Below are 23,612 nucleotides of genomic sequence, written 5' to 3' on the forward strand. Positions count from 1 at the left end.
CGTGCCAGCTGGTATCAGATATGATGGTGATGTAGCATCTCTATGAATTGAGAGCCTCAAAATCATATGCTCTTAACAAGGTTAAGGTTTAACTTTGAACATTATAAGGTTATCAGTAAGTCTGTCAGGGGACGTTTTTCCGTATAAATTTGAGCACCCTGCAAATGAATTTAAGCTACAAATTGAATTGACAAAAAAAAAATGGAGAGACTGGTTAGCATAAGCGTTGTGTTCTTGGCCTGTCTGGTGGCTTCTGCCACAGCCCAAAGTGCTTCTAATGTGAGAGCCACCTACCATTACTACTACCCTGAGCAGAATAACTGGGACTTGACTGCTGTCAGTGCTTTCTGCTCCACATGGTATGCTGATAAGCCCTTGGAATGGCGCAGCAAGTATGGATGGACCGCCTTCTGTGCACCGGAAGGTCCTCAAGGGGAAGAGGCCTGTGGAAAGTGCTTAAAGGTAAGCAACTTATAATTCAAGCTCTTAGTTTTTCTCTCCTTATTGAATATAACTGAATGTTGAAGGCAATTAAATTCAGATACCTGGTGCGTTCATTAAAATTATGTTCTATAAACTTATTTTAGTCTCATATTGCATACCTGCAGGTGACCAACACCGGCACTGGAGCTCAGGCAACTGTAAGAATCGTTGATAAATGTGGCAATGGAGGCTTAGATTTGGACTGGAATGTGTTTCAACAGATTGACACTGATGGAAAAGGCTATGCTCAAGGCTACCTTATCGTGAACTATGAGTTTGTGGATTGTGGTGACAGTACCCTTGTCAGTTCCCATTAATTTTTACCTCACAAAATGTCATGAATAATCTGTAAGAACCGCCATCTAATATAGTGTTATTGGAATAAAATGTTTGCTGTTGGTAAGATCATATATAGAAAAGTGGGCTTGACTGTATAATAATTCCTTCCATTGATTTATGTAACATTATTAATCATGTTAAGAGTTGGGGGTAACCCTTTGCAATTCACCCAATGATAAAGATCATTGTTTTTAATTTTATGCAAAAATGATTAGTAAAAAGAGAATGAAGCTCTACCTAAAATAATATCAAAATTGGATCTAATAATAAGCAATATTAATTTTTCTTTTCAAAGTAATATAGTGAGTAAACTAAAAGAGTGAGCACTCGTTGACAAAATTCTAGTAAAAAAAATTTTTTTTAATAAAAAGTATTTTTTGCTGATGAAGCTGAGTAAGCTTAATTTGAAGGTATGTTCTGGTTAGTCAATTCTAAATTCTCACCTTATGAGAATATTAATGAAATTGTATTATCTATGATATTCTTTTTTTTATTTTTTCCTTTCCCCTCTCTCTAGCCCTAGAGCTTTTTTCTTTAAAAACCCAACTTCTCTATTTGACCATCATAATTACCCAATTTTTAGCTCATCACCACCATGCCGTTGCCAAAAACTTCAAACGGTGCTTGTAAATTCAAACAATTTTTAGATTCTGGCCATTTTCTCAAATTTCAGCTAATGGAAACTTCAAAGATCGTCAAAAAATTCAAAGCTTTTTAGAATCTGGTGACCTAAAAATTTTTAAAAAATTTTCAAAAAATCCCAGATTAATCTTTTTTTTTCTAAACACTCTCTCAAAATCAAAATTTTCAAAATATACTCAAACTTCATAGATTGAAAATTTTATTCTCGGGGGGTTTTTTTAAAAATTTTTTTGTTTGCTGTTGGTTCATTTGTCAAAGAGGACTGCGATTATTTTTTTTTTTTTTTTTTGCTTGTGAGTGTTTTTTTTTTTTTTTGCAGAACACCTAGGCTTCCCTCTATGTTTCTTTTTTTTCTTAGCTCTCCCTATTTCTTTTGACTGTATTCTCTTTTTTTTCCTTCATGTTTTGCAAAAATTAACTATATTTATAGAGCTTTTGAGATTCAAATCCTAGATGTCATAAGATCCTTATATGAAAAATTTTGGAACAAAATTTCATGCTGCCAAGTTAGGCAGTGTCATGGGAAAAAAAACCACTATGGCAGGTTGATTTCAGCTGCCAAAATTGAAACAAAAAATTTTTTTGACTTTTTTTAAAGATTAATTAATTAATTAATAATAACAATATAAACAAAATTGGTGCCTACAGTTGCCTCTCTTTGCTTATTTCTAAGAATCAAAAATAAAGTAAAGATAAAAAGTTATCAATTTTGTTTGGGCAAACACATATAAAAGGCGAAACATTAACATAAAGCTTTTTTTTTTAAAGAAAATTTGAAAGGTTCTTCTAAACAGAGGCTATGAAACTTTAAATGTTAAAAGGCTCTTCTGACCAGAGGTAATGAACTTTAAATTCAATATGCTTCTCTAACCAGGGGCAACGAAACTTTAAATTCATAAAGCTCCTTTAACTAGAGGTAATGAAAATTTAAATGTTAAAAGGCTCCTCTGACTAGAGGCAATGAACTTTATATTCAAAAGGCTCATTTAACCAGAGGCAACGAAACTTTAAATTTATAAAGCTCCTTTAACCAGAGGCAATGAAACTTTAAATGTTGAAAAGCTCGTCTAACCAGAGGCAACAAAATTTAAATTTAAAAGGCTCCTCTAACCAGAGGCAATAAAACATTAAATTCAAAAGGTTCCTCTAATCAGAGGCAATAAACTTTAAATGGCTCATCTGACCAGAAGCAACAAAATTTTAAATTAAAAACTTGAGAGTACTTATAAATTATGCCTTTTGGTCTTCCAAATCATGCCTAATTTTGATAAAGTCTTCTAACCAGAGGCTCTTAATATTAAAAAGCTTCTCTAACCAGAGGCAACGAAACTTTAAATGGCTCTTTTGATCAAAGACAATGAAACTTTAAATTAAAAAGACTTATTTGACCAAAGGTAACGAAACTTTACATTCAAAAAGCTCATCTGACCAAAGGCAGTGAAACTTTAAACGACTTATTTGACCAAAGGCAATGAAACTTTAAATTTAAAAATCTGAAAGGCAATAGTATTTGAAAGATTTCTCTAAATAAAGGGTTCACATTTTTTCTGCTTTTAACTTTTTCTTTTGTTGGTTTTGGATTGTCTTAGACTCATATATCTATTGTATCACATTCATGCATGAATGACATTTTCATGTTTTTGCAATGTCATGCAATGAATGATGACCATGATACAAATGCACTTTTGATGCAAATGAAGAGATAATTTTTTTATTTTTTGATTTTCTTTTAATCCTCAAATTTTTTCAATGTTTGTTTCATTTCTTCTTCTCTTGATCCCCATGTATTCCGATAACTGATTAAGTTTAAATAAAAAGATTTCTCTTCACATTTTTTATACTCAATGTCTACCACTTTTATGACTTATAGGCCTATCTTCTCATTGACTTTTGATCCTAACTATTTTGTTGATCATTTTAAATCTCTCTCAAAATAATATGTGTATCTTTCATGATCGTTGTCATTCCTTCATCATCTTTTGAATTTCATGACAATACATTGTAAATTTTCCTTTTAATGAGAAAGATAAAAAATGGATAAACAAAGGGGTATTTTATTTCAGTAAAAAAAGAAAATGTTTCATGCATTATCTAAAAAGATATAACACAGAAAATAAATAGTCACATAATGAACATTCAAATCATCATGAACTAATTCATCATGGATTCTTTTTTGAAAACTCTTGATTGGTGCCCTTGACTTTCTGAAAATGCAACATACCAAGCTAGCCCAAAACCAATAAGATCTTCTAGCACATATTAAGAATTGGCTCACTCTACTCAATGCTTTTTTTTTATCTAAGTCATTCTTTTAGGTTTTCAACTCAGATATCTTTTCGTTTTATTTTACCTTTTCATCTTTTTTTAAGCATAGTATTTTTTTACTGCATCGATATTGATTGGATTTAGTAAATCATCCCCATCCAAGATTAGTGTCCCGTCAGAAAAAGCTTTTTTTATCATATATGGGCTTTTTTAATTATGAGTCTATTTTTTTCGATGATCTTATTGGTTAGGAAAAATCTTTTTCAATATTAATTCTTCCTTTCAAAATTATCGTGGGTAAACTTTCTTGTCATAAGCTCGCATCATTTTTCTTTGATATAGTTGACTATGGTAAAGTATAGCTAATCTCTTTTCTTCAATGAGATTCAATTATTCACATCGAGCATGAACCCACTCAGCTTCTTCCAACTCAACATTCATGAGAACACGTAAGAAAAAAATTTTAACTTCAATAGGTAACATTGCTTCCATCTCATATACCAATAAAAATGGTGTAGCTCTTGTAGATGTATGAATCAAAGTTCGATAAGCATGTAATACCAATGGTAGCTTTTCATGCCAATCTTTATACACATCTGTCATTTTTTTAACAATAATCTTTATATTCTTATTAGTCACTTCAACTGCCTCATTCAACTTTGGATGATAAGGCACTGATTTGTGGTGTTTATTTTAAACTGAGCACAGATCTCAGTCATCATTTTATTATTCAAATTAAGAGCATTATTTGAAATGATCCTTTCTAAAAAGTCATATCGATATATGATCTCTTTCTTAATGAACTTGTAAACCACCATTCTTGTCATATTAGCATATGAAGCTGCCTTTACCCACTTTGTGAAATAGTTAACTACCATTAAGATGAATTGGTGTCCATTTGAAGCTTTTGGTGTAATAGACCCTATCACGTCCATTCCTTACATAGAGAAAGGTTAAGGTGTTGACATAACATGTAAAAACGTTGAAAAAACTTGCATCTTGTTTACATAAATTTGACATTTATGGTATTTTCTAGCATAATCGATGTAATCTTTTTCTATTGTCAACCAATAGTATTCTGCTCCCATTATTTACTTAGTCATCATGTTACCGTCTGTATGAGTTTCACAAACACCTCTATGAATTTCTTCTAGCAACTTTTTGGCTTTAGCAGTATTCATACATCTTAATAGTGTTTGGTTTCGACTTCTCTTATATAAAATTTTTTCATCCAGAAAGAAACCCATTACCAATCTTCTCAAAGTTCTCTTATCACTCTCTGATATGCGTTTTAGGTATTGCTGATACTTAACATATTGTAATATGTCAAAATACTATGATTTTCTATCAATTTTTTCCTTAATATTTGAACAGTGAGTTGGTTTCTCTCGTAAATTTAACTTGATGGGTTGGATTTTAGCATTTTCATTTAACTTGAACATTGCTACCAATATAGCCAAAGCATCAGCCATCTGATTCTCTTCTCGAGGCAAATGATGAAACCAAATATTCTTAAATTTTTTGATCAATTTTAATATGTACTTTTGGTATAGAACCAACTTTGAATCTTTAGTTTTTTATTTTCCTCGCAATTGGTATATAACCAAGGCAGAGTCTCCATAAACTTTTAATGTATAGACCTTCCTTTCAAGAACAGCTTGAAGAATCATAACACATACTTAATATTTTACCACATTATTGGTGTAATCAAAACTTAATTTTATAGTGGTTGGGTAGTAATCTCCTTTTTGAGATATTAAAACTACTCATATTTCATTCTTCAAAGCATTCGATGTACCATTAAAATACATCTTTCATATATCTTCATTATGCTTTTCTTTATCTATGTGCAGTACAAACATTAAGTCTTCATATAAAAAATTGAATGTCACAAGCACATAATCTTTATGAGCGCGTTTTGTAAGAAATTCAACAATAACACTTTCTTTGATTGCCTTTTGAGACACGTATATAATGTCATATTTAGAAAATAACATTTGCCATTTTGCTATTCTTTTCGACAATGAAAGCTCTTTAAAGATGTACTTGATTGGATCCAATTTCACAATGAGCTAAATGGTATGATACAACATGTACTGTCTGAGCCGACGAGCCATCCAAGCTAGTGCACAACACATATTTTTCAATAATGAATAATTGCACTCATAATTAGTGAACTTTTTTCTCAGATAGTAAATGGCTTATTCTTTCCTTTCGTTTCATTATATTGCCTCAAAACACATCCTATTGATTTTTCGTTCACCATTAAATATAAGATAAGAAGTCTTCTAGGGACAGACAACATTAATATTGGTGGGTTTGATAAGTATTCTTCAATTTTTTTCAAATGTCATTTGACAATCTTTATCCCATTCTCCTGACCTATGTTTTCAAAAAATCTTGAATATGGGGTCACATTTGGCTGTAAGTTGGAAAATAAAATGAGCAATATAATTCAATCTTTTTAAAAATCTTTTTTTTGTGTACATGGAGATAGTATCTCTTGGATGGCATGTATCTTATCTGGTTCCACCTCAATTCTTTTTTTATTAACGATAAATCCCAATAATTTTTTTGAGGTTGCACCAAAAATGCATTTAACTGGATTGAGCTTGAACTGAAACTTTCGTAATCTTTTAAATCATTTTCTGAGATTAGTCACGTGATTTCTTTCTTCATAGGATTTCGTAATGATGTCATTCACATACGCCTCTATTTTTTTGTGTGTCATATCATGGAATAGAGTTACCATTGCTCTTTGGTAAATTGCCATAACATTTTTCAAACCGAATGGTATGACTTCATAGAAAAATATTCCCCATAATATCACAAAAGTAGTCTTTTCCATAACTTCTTATGCCATCTTAATTTGATTGTAGCCTGAAAACCTATCCATGAATGTAAACAGAGTGTGCATAGCAGTATTGTCCACTAAAGTGCAATGTAAGGTGATGAAAAATTATCTTTTAGACTTGTTTTATTCAGATCTCATAATCAACACATATTTTCATTTTGCCATCTTTATTGGGTAACGAGATTATATTCGTCACCCATTCGGGATATTTGATCGCTTCTAAAAATCTTAGTTCAAATTACTTTTTCATTTTTTATTTTATTTTTAACAACATTTCAGGTTTCATTCTTATCAAGTTCTATGTAATTGGTTTGCATCTAGGCTTCAAAGGTAGCTTATGCATTACAATTTTAGTATCTAGCCTTGGCATATCTTGATATGACCAAGCAAATACATCACATATTCATGTGGTAACTTTATCATTTTCTACTTTATTAGTGATGACATCAAAGTACCAATCATAACCTTTTTTTTAGTTTCTTCATCCCCCAAATTGACAATTTCAGTGGCTTCTTAATGAGGCATGATTTGCTTTTTTTCTTGTTCCATTAGTTTCAATAATTTTGAGGATATTGCATGGTCTTCTAGATTCTTTTTATCATCGAGTTCACCAATATATATAGAATTTTCAAAATCAAATTTCAAAATATTGTCATGATGTTCTTCACATTCATTATTTGATACCTAAAAGTAAGTGAAATGAACGAAATGTAGAGAGATGTATAGTAATGCGAGGAATTGAAATGAAATAGGCAAAAAAAATGGATAAATGTGCTATGCTTATCATTTATTCAATTAAAAATGAGGAAACAAACACATATAAGATATTTAATGCTTTTAACAAAAGCATCTAGATTAGGTTCAACACGTTACTTTGGAAAAAATTTAAAAATAATAGGTAACTCTTCAACATGTCAATTCTTCAGTTTTGCACCAGGAGGAGTAAGATATATCCATGGATAACCTGGATCTTCGTTCCTCCTTTTTTTCACCCATCATTTGTATTAAAAATTCAATGAAAATATCTTTTAATAATGGTGTAAGCCTTTTTTTCTATGTTTCTTGCTACATATGGATAGATATAGCCAACTAAGATGAAAGTCTCATAGAGGGGAGAAAAAGATAGGCTTTTAGTTTCTACCTCTTGCCCTAGAAAATAGGCTAACATTTTTTTTTTCTTTTCTCTTATATGAACTTTATTCTTCTTTTTTGCTTTGGTTTGTAACCAAACCAAACCTATCATCTTTCTTTGGCATTATCCATGGTCATTGCATCCTTTACAAGTCAACCCACACCTATTGTCCTTTTTTTACAGCTTATTTAAGTGCCATCTTAGAAGCTTTGGATAGACATGGAATAGGCACTTTTGATCCTTCACCCACATAGGTTGCATTAATAAATTCAAAAGATCTAAAAGAACATTTTAAGACTTCCTCTGCTGCTTCAACATATAATACAGTAAAATGGTTAGTCACCAATAAATCTTCACCAGCAACAATGACCGCCTTTTTATCAATTATGAATTTCACATTCTGATGCAGAGTGGAAGGAATAGCTCCTACCATGTGAATCCATGCCTTCTAAAATATAGCAATAGGAAGAAGCAATAGCTATAACCTGGAAGACTATATCAAAAGTACATGGGCTGATTTGAAATGGTAGCTTGATATCACCTATCACTTCATTGCAAATCCCATCAAAAGCTCTTACTATAATGTGACTCGTTTTATGTAAGAAGATCTTAAAATTAATTAAGATTTACTAAAAAAAATTTAAGTATGCAAAATCTAGGTTAGGTTCGAGAGTACAGTTACGAATGATGAATGTATTAGTACCCTCACATCACATATTCAAATAACGGTACCAATTAAATATGTGTAATCCTTTAGTCTTAATGATATGGTCTTTTTTTTATATTTAAATTTAATTTTCTTAAACTTATTTAAAAAACATTTCTTTGTTGTGAAATTAATATTTTTATTATTATTTCGTATTCTATAAGTTCTCTAATGCTTTGGTGAAATTTATAAAAAAATTTTGAAAGAATTGATCATTCACAAAATTATCGAAATCTTGTAATAAGATATTTTATTTATTTAATAAAATGACTTTAGGGACATCCCGACTCTTTGGTGAGTTTTCAAAATTTATTAAATAAAATTTAAGATTATTCCAACTCTTCGACGAAATCTTAAAAATTTTGAATAAGTTTTAGGATCATTTCAACTTTTTGACAATATCCTATATAAAAGTAATTTTTTATGATAATTAAGGGATTAATTGATTAATTAATTATTTTTTATTGTGATTATTGTTATTTTTTGTTATTATTTTTTGTTTATTATTGTTTAAAAAATTTTAGATTATTCTGACTTACTGACAAAATTTAAAAATATTAATCATTTATTTGTATTAAAGAAAATTGAACTCTTTTGATTTTCTTTAAAAAATTACATTTTTTAAATATTTATTCAAAATATCAATTATTATTATTTTTATTTTTTATTGCTCTTTTTATATTATTTAAATAAACATTTATTCTAATAAAAATAATTTTGGATTATTCCAATTCTATGGTGAAATCCAAAAAATTATTTTTACTTGCAATAATTAAAGAAAACCAAAGTCTTTTAGTTTTCTCTAAAAATTACATTTAAAAGATTCATTTAAACAATTTATCATTTTTTATTTTATTTATCTTTTTTATAATTTTGTCATTATTTTTTTAGCAAAAAATATTTTTTAAATTATTCCAACACTTTGGTGAAATTTAAATAACATTTTTGCTTGTAATAAAATTTTATTTTTCTTAAATAGTTGTTGTTATTATTATTATTATTATTATTATTATTATTATTATTATTATTATTATTATTATTTTGCATATTATATTTTTAGGTCTATATTTTATTTTAATTTTGTTTTTCATTTTATTTATTTATTTCTAAAAGAATTATGACTAGTAATAATGTAAAATAACAATGATAACAATAATAATAATATCATTAAAAAAAAATAAACATAAAAAATAACATAAAAATCAACACCAAAATAATAAGATCAAAATCAAAATAGAAAATAAAAAGAAAAAGAAAAGAGAAAACATGCCAAACAGGTCGGGTCGGTGCGTGGGTTGATGCGCAAATCCTGCATGGGTTAGGCTAGGGTCAAACTCCCAAAACGTCATTGTTTTGGTGTGTCTATAAAAGGCCTATTTCTGTTTTTTTTTTTCTCCTATCTCTCTTCGCCCAAAGCCTCTCTCTCTAAAAATTTAGCTCCTCTCATCGACAGCTGTAGTTACCCAATTTTCAGTCGATCACCTCCATGCCGTTGCCGAAAACTTCAAATGGCATTGGTAAATTCAAACAATTTTCAGATTCCGATCATTTTCCTAGATTTTGGTTGTTGGAAACTTCAAAGGTCGTTTAAAAATTAAAAGTTTTCCAGAATCTAATGACCCAAAAAATTTTCAAAATTTCTTAAAAAATTTCAAATTGATCTTTGTTGTTTTCTAAATACTCTGGCAAAACCAGATTTTTCAAAAAAAAAAAAATCTCAAACCTCATAAATTGAGAATTTCATTCTTGAGGGTTTTTTTTAAAAATTTTTTTTGTTTGCTCCTGGTTCCTCTATTAAAGAGGACTATAATTATTGTTTTTTTTGTTGCTTGTGTGTGTTTCCTGTCTCTTTGTTTTTTGCAGAACACCTAGGCTTCCTTCTGTGTTCCTTTTCTTTTTTTTTTTCAGCTCTCCTTTTTTTTTGACAATATTCCTCTCTTTTTTTCCTTCATGTTTCGCAGAAATTAGTTTTATTTATAGAGTTTCTGAAATTCAAATATCAGACCTTATGGGATCTTTATGTAAGAATTTTGGATCCTATCTAATGACTTGTGGTCACAAAATTTCATGCTGTTAAGTTAAACAATGTTAGGGAAGAAAAAAAAATCTCTATGGCAGTTTGATTTCAATTGCTAAATTTGAAATCAAAACAATATTTTTTTTGACTTTTTTTTAATAATAATAATAATAATAATAATAATAATAAACAAAATTATAATAGAATCAAACAAAATTGGTGCCTACGGTACAGATTAACTTTTTCCCAAGAAAAGAAAATTTTACTCGATATCTTATAGAAAATTTATTCTCTACATGTTGGATGGCACAAGAAATAATTAATTCATGCTATTCGATTTACATGAATTTCACATGGCCGGCTTAATTAGAAAAGGGAAAAGTTTTAATCACGAGAGTAATATTCCTGCAAGTCTATCAGAGAAACTTTCCCTATAAATCTGAGCAGCCTGGAAACGATTTCAAGCAACAAACTGAAATTGTATCATTCACAGCAAAAATGGAGAGATCAGAAATTGGCATAAGCATTGTGCTGTTGGCCTGTCTGGTGGCTTCTGCCGCTGCCCAGAGTGCTAGTAATGTGACAGCTTATTGGACTGACTACTTTGCTGAGCAGCATGACTGGAACTTGACTGCTGAACACGTTTACTGCGCCACATGGTATGCCGGTATGTCTTATGAATGGCGCAGCAAATATAATTGGACCGCCTTCTGTGGGCCGGTTGGTCCTCAAGGGGAATGTGCTTGTGGCAAGTGCTTAAATGTAAGGACCATTTATTATTTTATTTATTTTCTAGCACCGTAATTTTTCATCTCTATTTTTTTTTCACAAAAAAAGCTTGATGATAGAAGAAAGGCCTATAATTTGAACTTGTACTTATTGAGTGTGATTTTTTACGAATAATTGTATGAATTAATCAAGTTAAACCTTGAATTCTCTTTTTTTTTTTTACTTTGAGTATAAATGAAATAAAAGTTGAATGAACTCAGATATTTGATTCGGTGATATGTACTGCATGTATATCCATGTGCAATGAATCGAATTTAAAAATCCGAAATTTAGTTAAATCAATTTGTATAATCATTTTTAAAGAATAATATTTAATAAATTTGAAATTCGATTTTTAATATTTATAATTTTTTCTTTTATCTCTAAATTATAACCTCCATTGTGAAAAAATCGGATTCAAATATCTGGTTTTCCAAACTTGAGTAATTTCGCTTGAAGAAATAAATTCTAATTAGTTACTATAACTTGAATTATTCTCATGCATGAGTTTATATATATGTGGTTCATGCAGGTAACGAACACTGCTACTTCAGCTGTGGTAACGGTGAGAATCGTTGATACATGCCGCAACGAAAGCCTAGATTTGGATAAACCTGCGTTTGATCAGATTGACACTGATGGGCAAGGCAATATAATAGGGCATCTTCTTGTGAACTATACATTTGTGGATTGTGGTGACACTACAATTCGTCTCTATTCCCAGTAGTCTCTTATGATCAGAATTCCCCACTTTTTTAATGAGTAATTAATAAATAAATCAGCTAGAACCAATATCCGATGTGGTACTGAGAAAAGTGGTATTCATCAGTACTTTTCAACTTTTAAACCAATATCCTATATGTATGCCTGTTTGAGGTATGAATAAAATTTCTAATTAAGCATCGAGTTAATGAAGAAAAAAAAAATTTGGATCACTACAATTGCCTCAAAATGTGGCTGTAACAAGCGAAACAATTGAGCATGTTTTTCACGAGTGTCCGGACATTGGTGCGCTTGGATTGGATACTGCCCTATGACTCCATCAACCCGTGACCACTTGATTGGAAGGTTGTTTTCTCCTTGGCTGTTTGTCCTTACTGCCGGGACCAGACAAATAATTTGATTTCAGAGGGGGAAGAGAATCAATCCACCATTGTTAATTTTCTTTTAGCAAGATTTGTCGCGACTAAATTATGTTGTACTTTTATGATTTCTGTGCAATATTTTATTTTCGTTCATAATTCTTAAAACTCAATTTTTTATTCATAATTCATTTATTTCATTAATCCTCATTAAGATTTTATCAAATTTATTACCTCAAAGTCTCAACATTGATTGAATCGTTAAATTCAAAACACTTTTAAAAGGTTGTAAGTACAAAAAATTAAGAGAGTAAAATAGAAAGAAAATAAGATAATTAAATAATATGTGAATGATTTTATTTATAAATAAATAATAAAAGATTTATAAAATAAATTAATGACATGATCAAATTAATATAATATTATATATGATAAATCAATTTAAAAATAAAAAATATCTCTAACGAAAAAAAATTACTTCACTTTTTAAATCTAAAAATACTTTTAACAGTACCGAGAGCACCAATAAATCGCTATCACTGGTCAATGCCCAGCGGAGGGGGGGGCTTCACTTGCTCTTATCCTGTCTTATCCAGTCTGGATAAGAGATTTGAAGGTCGATAAAGAGTTGCCAAGCGCATTGGCTTTAGTTCTCCCCCATCGGTCTTGATGTTGGTGGTCCATTCTTCCCAGTGCCTCAATAGGCGGGAGTAGAAGGAGCGGGAACATCACCTACAGACTGTATGATGCGTACTTTAAATTATTTACAGTAATTTATTGAATTATAACAATAAATTACTCGTAAATCTACAATAACATATGAAATTCTAATATATATATATATATATTATAGTTTCTGTCCTAATTTTCAAATCTGAAATTCATAAAGAGCTTTTTCACCTTTGATAAATGAGAATCAATTCAATAAAAATAAAAATAAAAATATTATACAAGAAGAGTACAAATCAATCTTTCAATGATCGTAATAATCGAAATAAACATATATTGTATAAAATTAATTGTGATCAAACGTTTTTTGAATCATATTAAATTTTGTAATTCATTTTTATCTGAAAAATATATCAAAATTTTTTACGTGTGAAAGATTATTTACTTATTATTAATATAATTTAATCTTTACCCTTATTTAGATCTCTTGTTACATTTAAAAAAAATTATGAATGTATGATGCATTTTATTTAATTGTCGTTTTTTCAAAGAATATAAAGTGATCCAAAAATAAAACATTTTCAATCTAGTTGCCGCGACGCAACGATTATTATGACAAAGATATCTATACGCTGAGTCACATTACTTAATGAAAAAAACGACAAAAAATAAAGCATATATAACAAATAGATTTTTTTTAAAAAATGCTTAATCTATCAATGAACCTATTTACTCTAATATTTTATTTTATAAAAAAAAATTATATACATAAATTTTTTTAAATTCGTAGTCTGAAATCATTAATTTTGATAAAATATTGACTGATTTAAAAATTAATCGGATTTTTTTCTGCTGAAAATGATTTCATAGCAAACAAATTGGAATAATAGGATTCACAGGAAAAATGGAGAGATCATCTAGCAATTAGCATAGTGTTGTTAGCCTGTGTGGCGGTGGTGGAGACCACCATTCACGTAATTTCTTAAGTTTTACAGATAGATCATATATTAAAGATCAGAGCAATCCCTCACTAATCAAATCTGCCAGGACCACTATCAGATAAAGTGGTACAGTAGATTAATATATACAAAAAGGATATTCTTTGGTTCATGATAATTGCCCCAAAGCTGTGTGGCTGTAACAAGCGAAACAGATAAGGTTTGATAATTTATATATTTATATTATATAAAATATTTAAAATTTATATAAAAATTATGTATTATAATTTATATAGATATCAAAATATAAAATATATTTTTTTAATTTTATTAAATTTATTTATATTTTTATTAAAATTTTAAATTATATTATTTTTATAATTTTTATTTATATTATTTTTATATTTTACCGTCATGCCGTATTTGAAATTATGATAGTGATGGAAAATTGAAAAGCCTCTGACAAAGTTGTCGATCCTTTCGTTCCACTTTATTTTCTTAAAATTGAATGAGGAAGAACGACCACAAAGGTGATCGATTGGGATTGGGATGTTGTTTTCTCCTAGCTGTGTGTCTCCCCACCGCTCTGAATTTTCTTTTAGCATTTTCGTTTGGTAATTGCATTAAAAAAAGTGGTCCCAAGATGAACAAAAATAATTATTATTGTGGTCTCCAATGCAACAATAATGTCCCAAATGGGTAATTAAAACTTATGACTTCATCTTGAACTTCTTATGTTCAATTCCTAAAATAGATATATTAAAAAAATAAAAAAATTAATTTTTTTTAAATAAAATAAATCATCAAAAATTCAGACTAAAAATTGAAACCTACAAATTGACATGTCTTATTTCTATGTGAAAGCCTCCACGAATCTTCTCACATCACAATGATTTTTTATATATCAATTTTAATACCAATTTCACTCAGAATATACCAATTTTTTATTATTAAATGAATTTTATATATTCAAAGAAAATTGAAAATCGTTACATCAAAATTCTAACCAATAATACCAAAATACAAATATCAAACATAAAAAATAGAGCCGTTTAGACTCCAAGCCATTTACTATAACTTTATTTATATATATATATATATATTTGTCAAAATGACAAAAAAACAATCATTAATTAAAATCACGTGCTGCTCTATGTAATTTTCATCCAATTTAATTAAGGGCAAACCCACGGCCTATGAAGATCAGTAAAGGGCAAAAAAAAAAAAAAAGATTTTCTTAATTTTATATTAAGTTTTAAAGGATATGCTTGATTCGTTTTTGGACGGTGACTTGTCCTAGAGTCACATCCTACTTATTGACAAAATGACAAAAAAAAAAAAGAATAAAAATCACAATCACGTACTGCTATAAGATCTCTAATAGTTTTGCATCATATTTCGTTAAGGTCAAGCCCACGGCTTACGTTTAACATAATCTTGCATTGAACTTGTTTCTACTTTTCTGTCTGAACCCCTACTTGGGACTTGAAAAATAAATTTGGTTTCAGACGAGAAAGAGAATCATATTGATCTCGAGATTATTAAAAAAAAAAAAAGGACACACACAAGGATGTGAAAATTCGATAATTGCGCATGGATCACACTAGGGTTTTATTCGTTTTTCTTGAAAAATGGTGCAAAGATAAAAAAAATTTTAATTTAATTATAGAATAATACAATATTAATAATAATAATTATTTAAATAATTAATTTTTTTATGTTTTTATAGAAAAATAAATAAAAAATTAAATTGGGAATGAAAATTGAGCCCTATAAATTGACAAGTCCTATGTGGTCCGATATGAAAGGTACTTTAACCATTTTTGACATTAAAATGAAAACAAATATATAAATAAATAAAGAAATGTAATCAATATATCTATTATGTAGGACAAATATTTAATAAAACATTGCAAATTTCAACACTCACCGCTATCATATTTGAGTCTGAAAAATGCAGCTTAATGAACCGAAACAACAAAATTATCTCTCTTCTTTCGGATTCAAATATAATAGCGATGAGTGTTAAAATTTGCATTATCTTATTAAATAAAGTTACGATTTAAACTTTACAACCTAATTAATTAAAAGGTTGTTATATATCATTTTTAGAAAAGGGATATCTCACTTACAATAATTATACTATAATTATAATTATGCAGGATCAATTTATTAAAATATTATATGATATTCATTTTTATAAGGAATGAAGTTTTACATAATTTTTTATTATAATTAAATAATCGTAGCACTGCAATAAAAAAATTATAATTGAAATAATCCCTCTGAAAAAAGACGAAGAGACCATCTTGCTAGGCATCTTACTACTTCAGAGTGAATTATTTGTAGTCATTTAAAGAGTATATAATTGATAATATGAAATTATCGCAATTGATTTGTAATTCGAATATTCTTGGGGTAAATTTCATAAAATTTGAAATATACTTTTATAATAAAATTATCACTTTAAATTTAAATTTTAATTTAATTAATTTAATAATTACATTTAAGAGATATTATTTAATAAATCTAAAATTAAAATCTTAGTAATTATAATTTTTTTCATTATTCTTATATTACAGTCTCTTTAATATCAAAAAAATTCACCCCTTCATTTAAGTAACCACTAACTGAATTAAGCCTTGACAAAGACTTAACTTGGTAGTACATTACGGGTTTTTTTTTCCTCTTGGATCCTTAATCAAAACCAATCTTATATATTTTTGGATCTGGTTAACCAATGTCAATAAGCATCGATTAAGGTAGATAAAATTTTCTTTTAAGATATTTTATAGTTACTCTATTGTTTTTATTCAAAATAAGATATGCATTAATTGCAAATTATTTTCTTTAAATATTAAGTTAACTAATGTCTAATGGCATTTGTTAGCATTTCTTTTTATTAATATATACCTACAAGAACCGGTGCAACTGTTAGGAACTGATGACTTGGCCTTGAGTCACAATTATTGACAAAATGACCCCAAAAAAAAAAAAAGCATGAAAATCACTAAATCTCAATTTAAGGTCATGGGCTATGTAAATTTTTTTTTTGGTAAATAGCTTATGTATGAAATGAACTTTAGTTAGGTAAAAAGAGCAATGATTGCAAAAAAACCGTTTATTTTGTATTAAATTTTAAAGAAAAGCATACTTTGAAGTTTGCCTCCACTGAGTAAATATTCCTGAATCGACCTTGGCATATTCCTTATCGACCTTGGATACATCAAATTAATTATTAAGAACATGAAAATCACATTTCACATGGTCTTAAAGAAAGTCAGGGTTTAATCTTTACACGATTAAGGGTTATCCAATAATTTTATCAGGGAACCTTTCCCTATAAATTTGAGCACCCTGGAAACGATTTGAAGCAAACAAGTTGAAGTATTCACAGAAAAAAAAAAAATGAAGAGAATAAGCATTAGCATTGTGTTGTTGGCCTGCCTGGTGGCATCTGCTGCTGCACAGAGTGCTTCTGGCGTGACAGCTTATTGGACTGACTACGATGTTAAAACCAATAACTGGGACTATAAGGCCGCACATGTTTACTGCGCCGCTGTGGATGGCGATAAGCCCTTGGAGTGGCGCAGCAAATATGGATGGACCGGTTACTGTGCATCAGTTGGTCCTCATGGTGAAGAGGCTTGCGGCTTGTGCTTGAGTGTAAGGAACATTTCCTAGTTCTTAATTAGTATTTTTTTTTCTCTCCATATATATTGAATGTAAAATGAAATTAAATTTCTGAGTTATAATATAAAAACAATTGCTTAATTCTCATCATGTCATGCATGCATACATGATGTGCAGGTGACCAACACTGAAACTGGAGAAAAAGAAACGGTAAGAATTGTTGATAGATGCGGCAGTGGTGGCCTAGAGTTGGACCTGGAGACAGCTTTTAGACCGATCGACAGCAGTGGGAACGGCGAGGCACAAGGGCACCTTGTTGTGGACTTCGAGTTTGTGGATTGTGATGCCGTACCAGTACCACCACCACCGGCAGGTCCAAGTGAGTCTAACGTCACAGCTTATTGGACTGACTACAATGTTAAGAACAACAACTGGGACTATCATGCTGCAAAAGTTTCCTGTGCTGCGGTGAATGGAGATAAGCCCTTGGAGTGGCGCAGCAAGTATGGATGGACCGGCTTCTGTGGAAACGTTGGTCCTCAAGGGAAAGATGCTTGTGGCTTGTGCTTAAAGGTAAGGAATACATTTTCTCTAGCTCTTACTCATTAATCTCTCCCCATATTGAATATATAAATTGAATGCTTTGAAAGAAAATTGAGGCCATAATATAATATATACATATATATTAAAATTCTGGGTTTTTTATTCATAAAAAAATGGGGGATTTATATATTAATTAATTTCATGCATATATAGTTTAATTAATCTTGGCTCTGTCACTGTACTTGCAGGTAACCAACACAGCCACGAATGCTGAGGAAATAGTGAGAATCGTTGATGCATGCGGCAGTGGAGGCCTGGAGTTGGACCTCGAAACTGCGTTTAGGCCAATTGACACCGATGGAAAAGGCTATCCACAAGGGCATCTTACTGTGGACTATGAATTTGTGGATTGTGGCGATTCCAGCCAAGTTCTTGTCTATTCCCAGTAACTTCTCGAGTTACAGAAGATTGATTCCCACTTACATAATTTGCCATGAATAAATCTGTAGGAACCATGTTTTATGTAATAAACATGTTAGTGGGATGAAAGTCTTTGCTGTTTGTAAGATCAAATGCTCAAGTAGGATTGTGTACTGTGCTTAAGTCTCAATCAATGTTGTGATAAAAAAATTATTATTAAGATGAAAGTATTTAGGATATTCAAGTGGTAAGGGTATTGTCTCAACGATTTTTTTCGTCGGGGACTCAGATAATTGGATTTGGTAAAAATTTTTAGACTCGTCATTAATTTTTTTATAAAATGTGGTCACCCAAAATATTATATTTTAATAAAAATCTTAAAATAATTAAGAATTATTAAAAGAAGTTTAGATTTACAAAATCAGAATTAAGTTTGTGCGTACGGTTACGAGTGAAGAAGATATTAATACTTTTACGTCGTTCGTTCTAAGAACGGTACCAATTAAACATATATAATTTTTTAATTTTAATAATAAGATCTTTTTTTATTTAAATTTAATTTCTTGAAATTTATTTAAAAATATTTTTAGTAAAATTAATATTATTATTTTATTATTTTTTTATATTCTATAAATTCTTCAACGTTTTGGTAGAAATTAAAAATATATATATTTAAAAAAATATTTTGAGAAAATTGACAATTTACAAAATCCTCGAAATCTCCTCATAAGAGATTTTATTTATTTGTTTTAAAAAAATTAGGAGCATCTTGACTTTTTGATGAGTGCTCAAAATTTATTAAACAAATTTTACGATTATCCCGACTCTTCGATGAAATCCTAAAAAATTTTGAGCAAATTTTAGGATCGTCTCAACTTTTTGACAAGATCCTAAACAAAATCATTTTTTTTAATTAAAGGAATTTATTTTTTTATTATAATTATTTTAAAAAACTTTTTATTATTTATTAATTATTTTATTATAAAAAAAATTTAGATTATCCCGACTTACTGGAGAAATCTAAATATTTATATTTTGATTGTATTAAGAAAAATTGAACTCTTCCAATTTTCTATATATATTTTTTTAAAAATTCAAAATATCAATTTTTTTCATTTTTATTATTTTATAAGATTTTATTTTAAATAAAAAAAACAAAATTATCACAAATTTTTACTATATATTTTATTATATATTTTTTATTAATTATTATTATAAAATAACAAAAATTTATTCTGATAAATTTAATCATTTTAACATGTATAAATATTACAAAAAATTTAAAATAACAAAAATAATATTTTAAAAAAAATAAAAAAATCCAAAAAAATTTTTTTTTTACTTGAACCGAATCGGTCAACGTTTCGGTTAACACGCGATTCGGTTTAACGATTTGGTCGTATTTAACGGTTCGATTATGCAGTTTGATCGCGTTCAGCGGTTCGTTTCTAGTCCAGATCGAGTTCAACGATTCGATTCTGGTTCAGTCGAACTGGTTAGAGGTTGATGAAAACACAAGTCAACGAGTAGGGTACGCGAATCCCGGATTGATGCACAGATCCTCTGGGCTTAAAACGGTGTCGTTTTGACCCTTTAATAAAACGACGTTGTTTTGGCTCTGGCATTTTCTATAAAAGTAAAAAAAAAAATTATTTTGTCATTTTCTCTTCTCCCTCTCTCTACACTTTCAGAGCCTCTCTCTAGCCGATCAACCAACTAGTCAAGTCGCTGTCGCCACCACTTCGACCACTGTCGGTGGTCGTCGATCGGTCGTTGAAAAATACCTAAAAACACCAAAATATTTCCCTCAACTCTCTCTTGTCGGATTTGAGCTTGGTTTCACCTGAAAGTGTTTCAAATGGCCTAGATCGGCTTTCAAAGCTTCAGTCAAACCTTTTTTTTTTATTATTTCTGACTTTTGATTTTTTTTTCTAACTTTTCCTCTTTTTGGTTTACGGGGAGCTCTCGGTGCTAGGTTCTTCCCTGCGGGGAGGACTGTGTTGACTAATTTTTTTTGGTCAAAAGCTTTTTTTTTTGGCAGGGTCTCCTTATCTCTTTTGTTAGGTTGACTAGGAGCTCTATTTATAGAGCTCCGACCGTGCCCTGTGCCTGAGTAGGTGGCACAGGGCTCGGCATGAGGTGCGAGCACGAGCTCTGCACCACTTTAATTTTTTCTTGTCTTATTGTGTAGTAGGGCACACTGTAGCTAGGATAAAAATTTATAGGGTATGAAAGAGGGATAGGTTATGGTGGGTAGGGCATGGTGGCAGTGGTGCCGAGGAAGGCACCACTGCCATCCCTTTTTTTTTGTTCTTTTTTTGTATTTTGTATTTTTTATGGTATTTTGTATTTTGATATTTTTTTTATTTTGTATTTTTGGTATTATGTATTTTTGTTTAATTTAATAAAAAAATATAAAAGGCATGCTAGGCTTAAAAAAACAAAATGGGCTTTGAGCCCAATCAAAATCAGACTTTGGGCCTAGTCGAATTGAAATCAGGCTTGAAGCCCAATTGAATTAAAATCGGGTCTTGACCCGATAGCTCGAGAATTAAAATTTGGTAACTAAGACTTAATTAAAATCTAGACAAATTTGATGTCTACAGCTGTCCCTCTTTGCACATTACTGAAGATCAAGAATAGGGCAAAAATAAAGATAATAATTTTGTTTGGAATCCAAAGGAATTTTTTTTTTGAACCTAAACTACTCAGAAAGTTTTTCTCATCAAAACGAAAATGCTCCTCTCACTCGAGGCTCGACAACTATTGAAAATTTAAAATCTAAAAAAAGCTCCTCTCAGTAGAGACTCAACAACTTAAAAATTTTATCTTGAAAAAGCTCATCTCAGTAGATGCTCAATAACTTTAAAATTTTATCTTGAAAAATGCTCCTTTCAGCAGAGCCTTAACAGCTTTAAAAACTCATTTGAAAAAGCTCCTCTCAGCAGAGATTCAATAACTTTAAAATTTTATCTTGAAAAATGCACCGATCAGCAGAGGCTCAACAACTTTAAAATTTTATCTTGAAAAATGCACCGATCAGCAGAGGCTCAACAACTTTAAAATTTTATCTTGAAAAAGCTCCTCTCAGCAAATGCTCAACAACTTTAAAAATCTCATTTGAAAAAGCTCCTCTCAGCAGAGGCTCAATAACTTTAAAATTTTATCTTGAAAAAAGCTCTTCTCAGCAGAGGCTTAACAACTTTAAAAATTTATCTAAAAAAAGTTTCTCTCAGCAGAGGCTCAACAACTTTAAATTCAAAAAGCTCCTTTAACTAAAGGCAACAAACTTTAAATGTTGAAAGGCTCCTCTGACCAGAGGCAACAAACTTTAAATCCAAAAAGCTCTTTTAACCAAAGGTGAAAAACTTTAAATATTGAAAGGCTCCTCTGACCAGAGGTAACTAACTTTAAATTCAAAAAGCTCATTTAACCAAAGGCGATAAACTTTAAATATTGAAAGGCTCTTCTGACCAGAGGTAACAAACTTTAAATTTAAAAAGCTCCTTTAACCAAAGGCGGCAAACTTTAAATATTGAAAAGCTCCTCTGACTAGAGGCAACGAACTTTAAATCCAAAAATGCTGAGAGGCAATGGTATTTGAAAGATTTATCTAAATAGAGAGTTCATATCTTTTCTGCTTTTGACATTTTCTTTTGTTAGTCTTAAATTGTCCTAGACCCATACATTCCTCTTGTCACATGAATGTGTGAATGACATTTTCATGTTTTTGCAATGCCATGTAACAAATGATGATCATGATGCAAATGCACTTATTATGCAAATGAAAAGATCATATTTTTTTCTTTCTTTTTTCGTTGTCATTTTTTTTTAATCCTCAAAATTTCTCAAAGTTTGTTTCTTTCTTCTTCTCTTGAATCCCATGCATTCCGCAACTGATTAAGTTTCGATGAAAAATATTTCTCTTCATATCCTATTTTTCATGTCAACCACTTTATGACCTATAGGCCACTTTTCTCGTTGACCTTTGTTCCTTGCTATTTCTCTCATCATTTTAAATCTCCTTCAAAATAATGTGTGTATTTTTTATGGTCATTGCTATTCCTTCATCATCTTTTGAATTTCAAACAATTATAACATATCGCACATTTCTCTTTTTTTAATGAGAGGGACAAAAGGAAGGATAAACAAAATAGTATTTTATTTTGGTAAAAATGAGAAGTGTTTCATGCATTAGTAAATGGATAGAACAAGGACAACAAGTAATCATATAACAAATATTTAAATCATCATGAACTAATTCATCATGGATTCTTTTCTAAACACTCCCGATTGGTGCCCTTGAATTTTTCAAAAATGCAATAAACCAAGCAAGCCCAAAACCAATGAGATCTTCTAGCACATATTGAGAATTGAGCCATTCCATTGACTATCCCTTTTATTTTTATCTAAGCTACCCTTTCAGATTTTCAATTCAGATATCTTTTCAACTCATTTTACTTTTTTTTATTTTTTTTAAGCATAATACTTTTTTACTACATCAGCATTGACTAGATTTGGTAAATCATCTCTATCCATTCTTGTCAAAATCAATGTCCCACCAGAAAAGGTTTTTTTCACCATATATGGTCTTTTCTAATTAGGAGTCCATTTTTCTCTAAGATCCTGTTGGTTAGGAAGAATATTCTTCAATACTAATTCTCCTTCTTGAAATTGTCGTAGGTAAACTTTCTTGTCATAAGCTCGTATAATTTTTCTTTGATACAGTTGGCTATGACAAAATGCAGCTAATATCTTTTTTTCAATGAGATTCAATTGTTCATATCGAGCGTAAACCCATTTAGCTTCTTCTAACTCAACTTTCATAAGAACGCGCAAGGAAAGAATTTCAACTTCAATGGGCAACACTGCCTCTATTTTATATACCAATGAAAATGGTGTAGCTCCTGTAGATGTACGAATCGAAGTTCGATAGGCATGTAATGCAAATGGTAGCTTTTCATGCCAATCTTTATATACATATGTCATCTTTTTAATAATTTTTTTATGTTTTTATAGGCCGCTTCAACTGTCCTATTCATTTTTGGACGATAAGGCACTGATTTATGGTGTTTGATTTTAAACTGAACACAGATCTCAGTCATCATTTTATTATTCAAA

General features: G+C 29.8%; 3 protein-coding genes across 3 annotated transcripts; all 3 read left to right on the top strand.

Annotated features, from left to right (window-relative positions):
* Positions 1-91: 91 nt before the first annotated feature.
* Positions 92-963, top strand: LOC111293588 (pathogenesis-related protein PR-4-like). Its single transcript, XM_022886352.2, has 2 exons — positions 92-462; positions 609-963. Exons 1-2 carry the CDS (start codon positions 202-204, stop codon positions 798-800), a joined length of 453 nt encoding a protein of 150 aa, XP_022742087.1. The 5' UTR covers positions 92-201; the 3' UTR covers positions 801-963.
* Positions 964-10,825: 9,862 nt separating this feature from the next.
* LOC149514937 (pathogenesis-related protein PR-4-like) lies at positions 10,826-12,451 on the top strand. Its single transcript, XM_089742857.1, has 2 exons — positions 10,826-11,200; positions 11,739-12,451. The coding sequence occupies exons 1-2, from the start codon at positions 10,937-10,939 to the stop codon at positions 11,931-11,933; spliced, it is 459 nt and encodes a 152-aa protein (XP_089598983.1). The 5' UTR covers positions 10,826-10,936; the 3' UTR covers positions 11,934-12,451.
* A 4,704-nt stretch (positions 12,452-17,155) lies between these two features.
* LOC111294063 (uncharacterized) lies at positions 17,156-18,728 on the top strand. Its single transcript, XM_022887232.2, has 3 exons — positions 17,156-17,561; positions 17,706-18,101; positions 18,320-18,728. Exons 1-3 carry the CDS (start codon positions 17,304-17,306, stop codon positions 18,518-18,520), a joined length of 855 nt encoding a protein of 284 aa, XP_022742967.1. The 5' UTR covers positions 17,156-17,303; the 3' UTR covers positions 18,521-18,728.
* Positions 18,729-23,612: the final 4,884 nt, after the last annotated feature.

This window comes from Durio zibethinus, chromosome 14, assembly GCF_047325235.1.
Source record: "Durio zibethinus cultivar Kanyao isolate XHJ-2024 chromosome 14, ASM4732523v1, whole genome shotgun sequence".
NCBI lineage: Eukaryota > Viridiplantae > Streptophyta > Magnoliopsida > Malvales > Malvaceae > Durio > Durio zibethinus.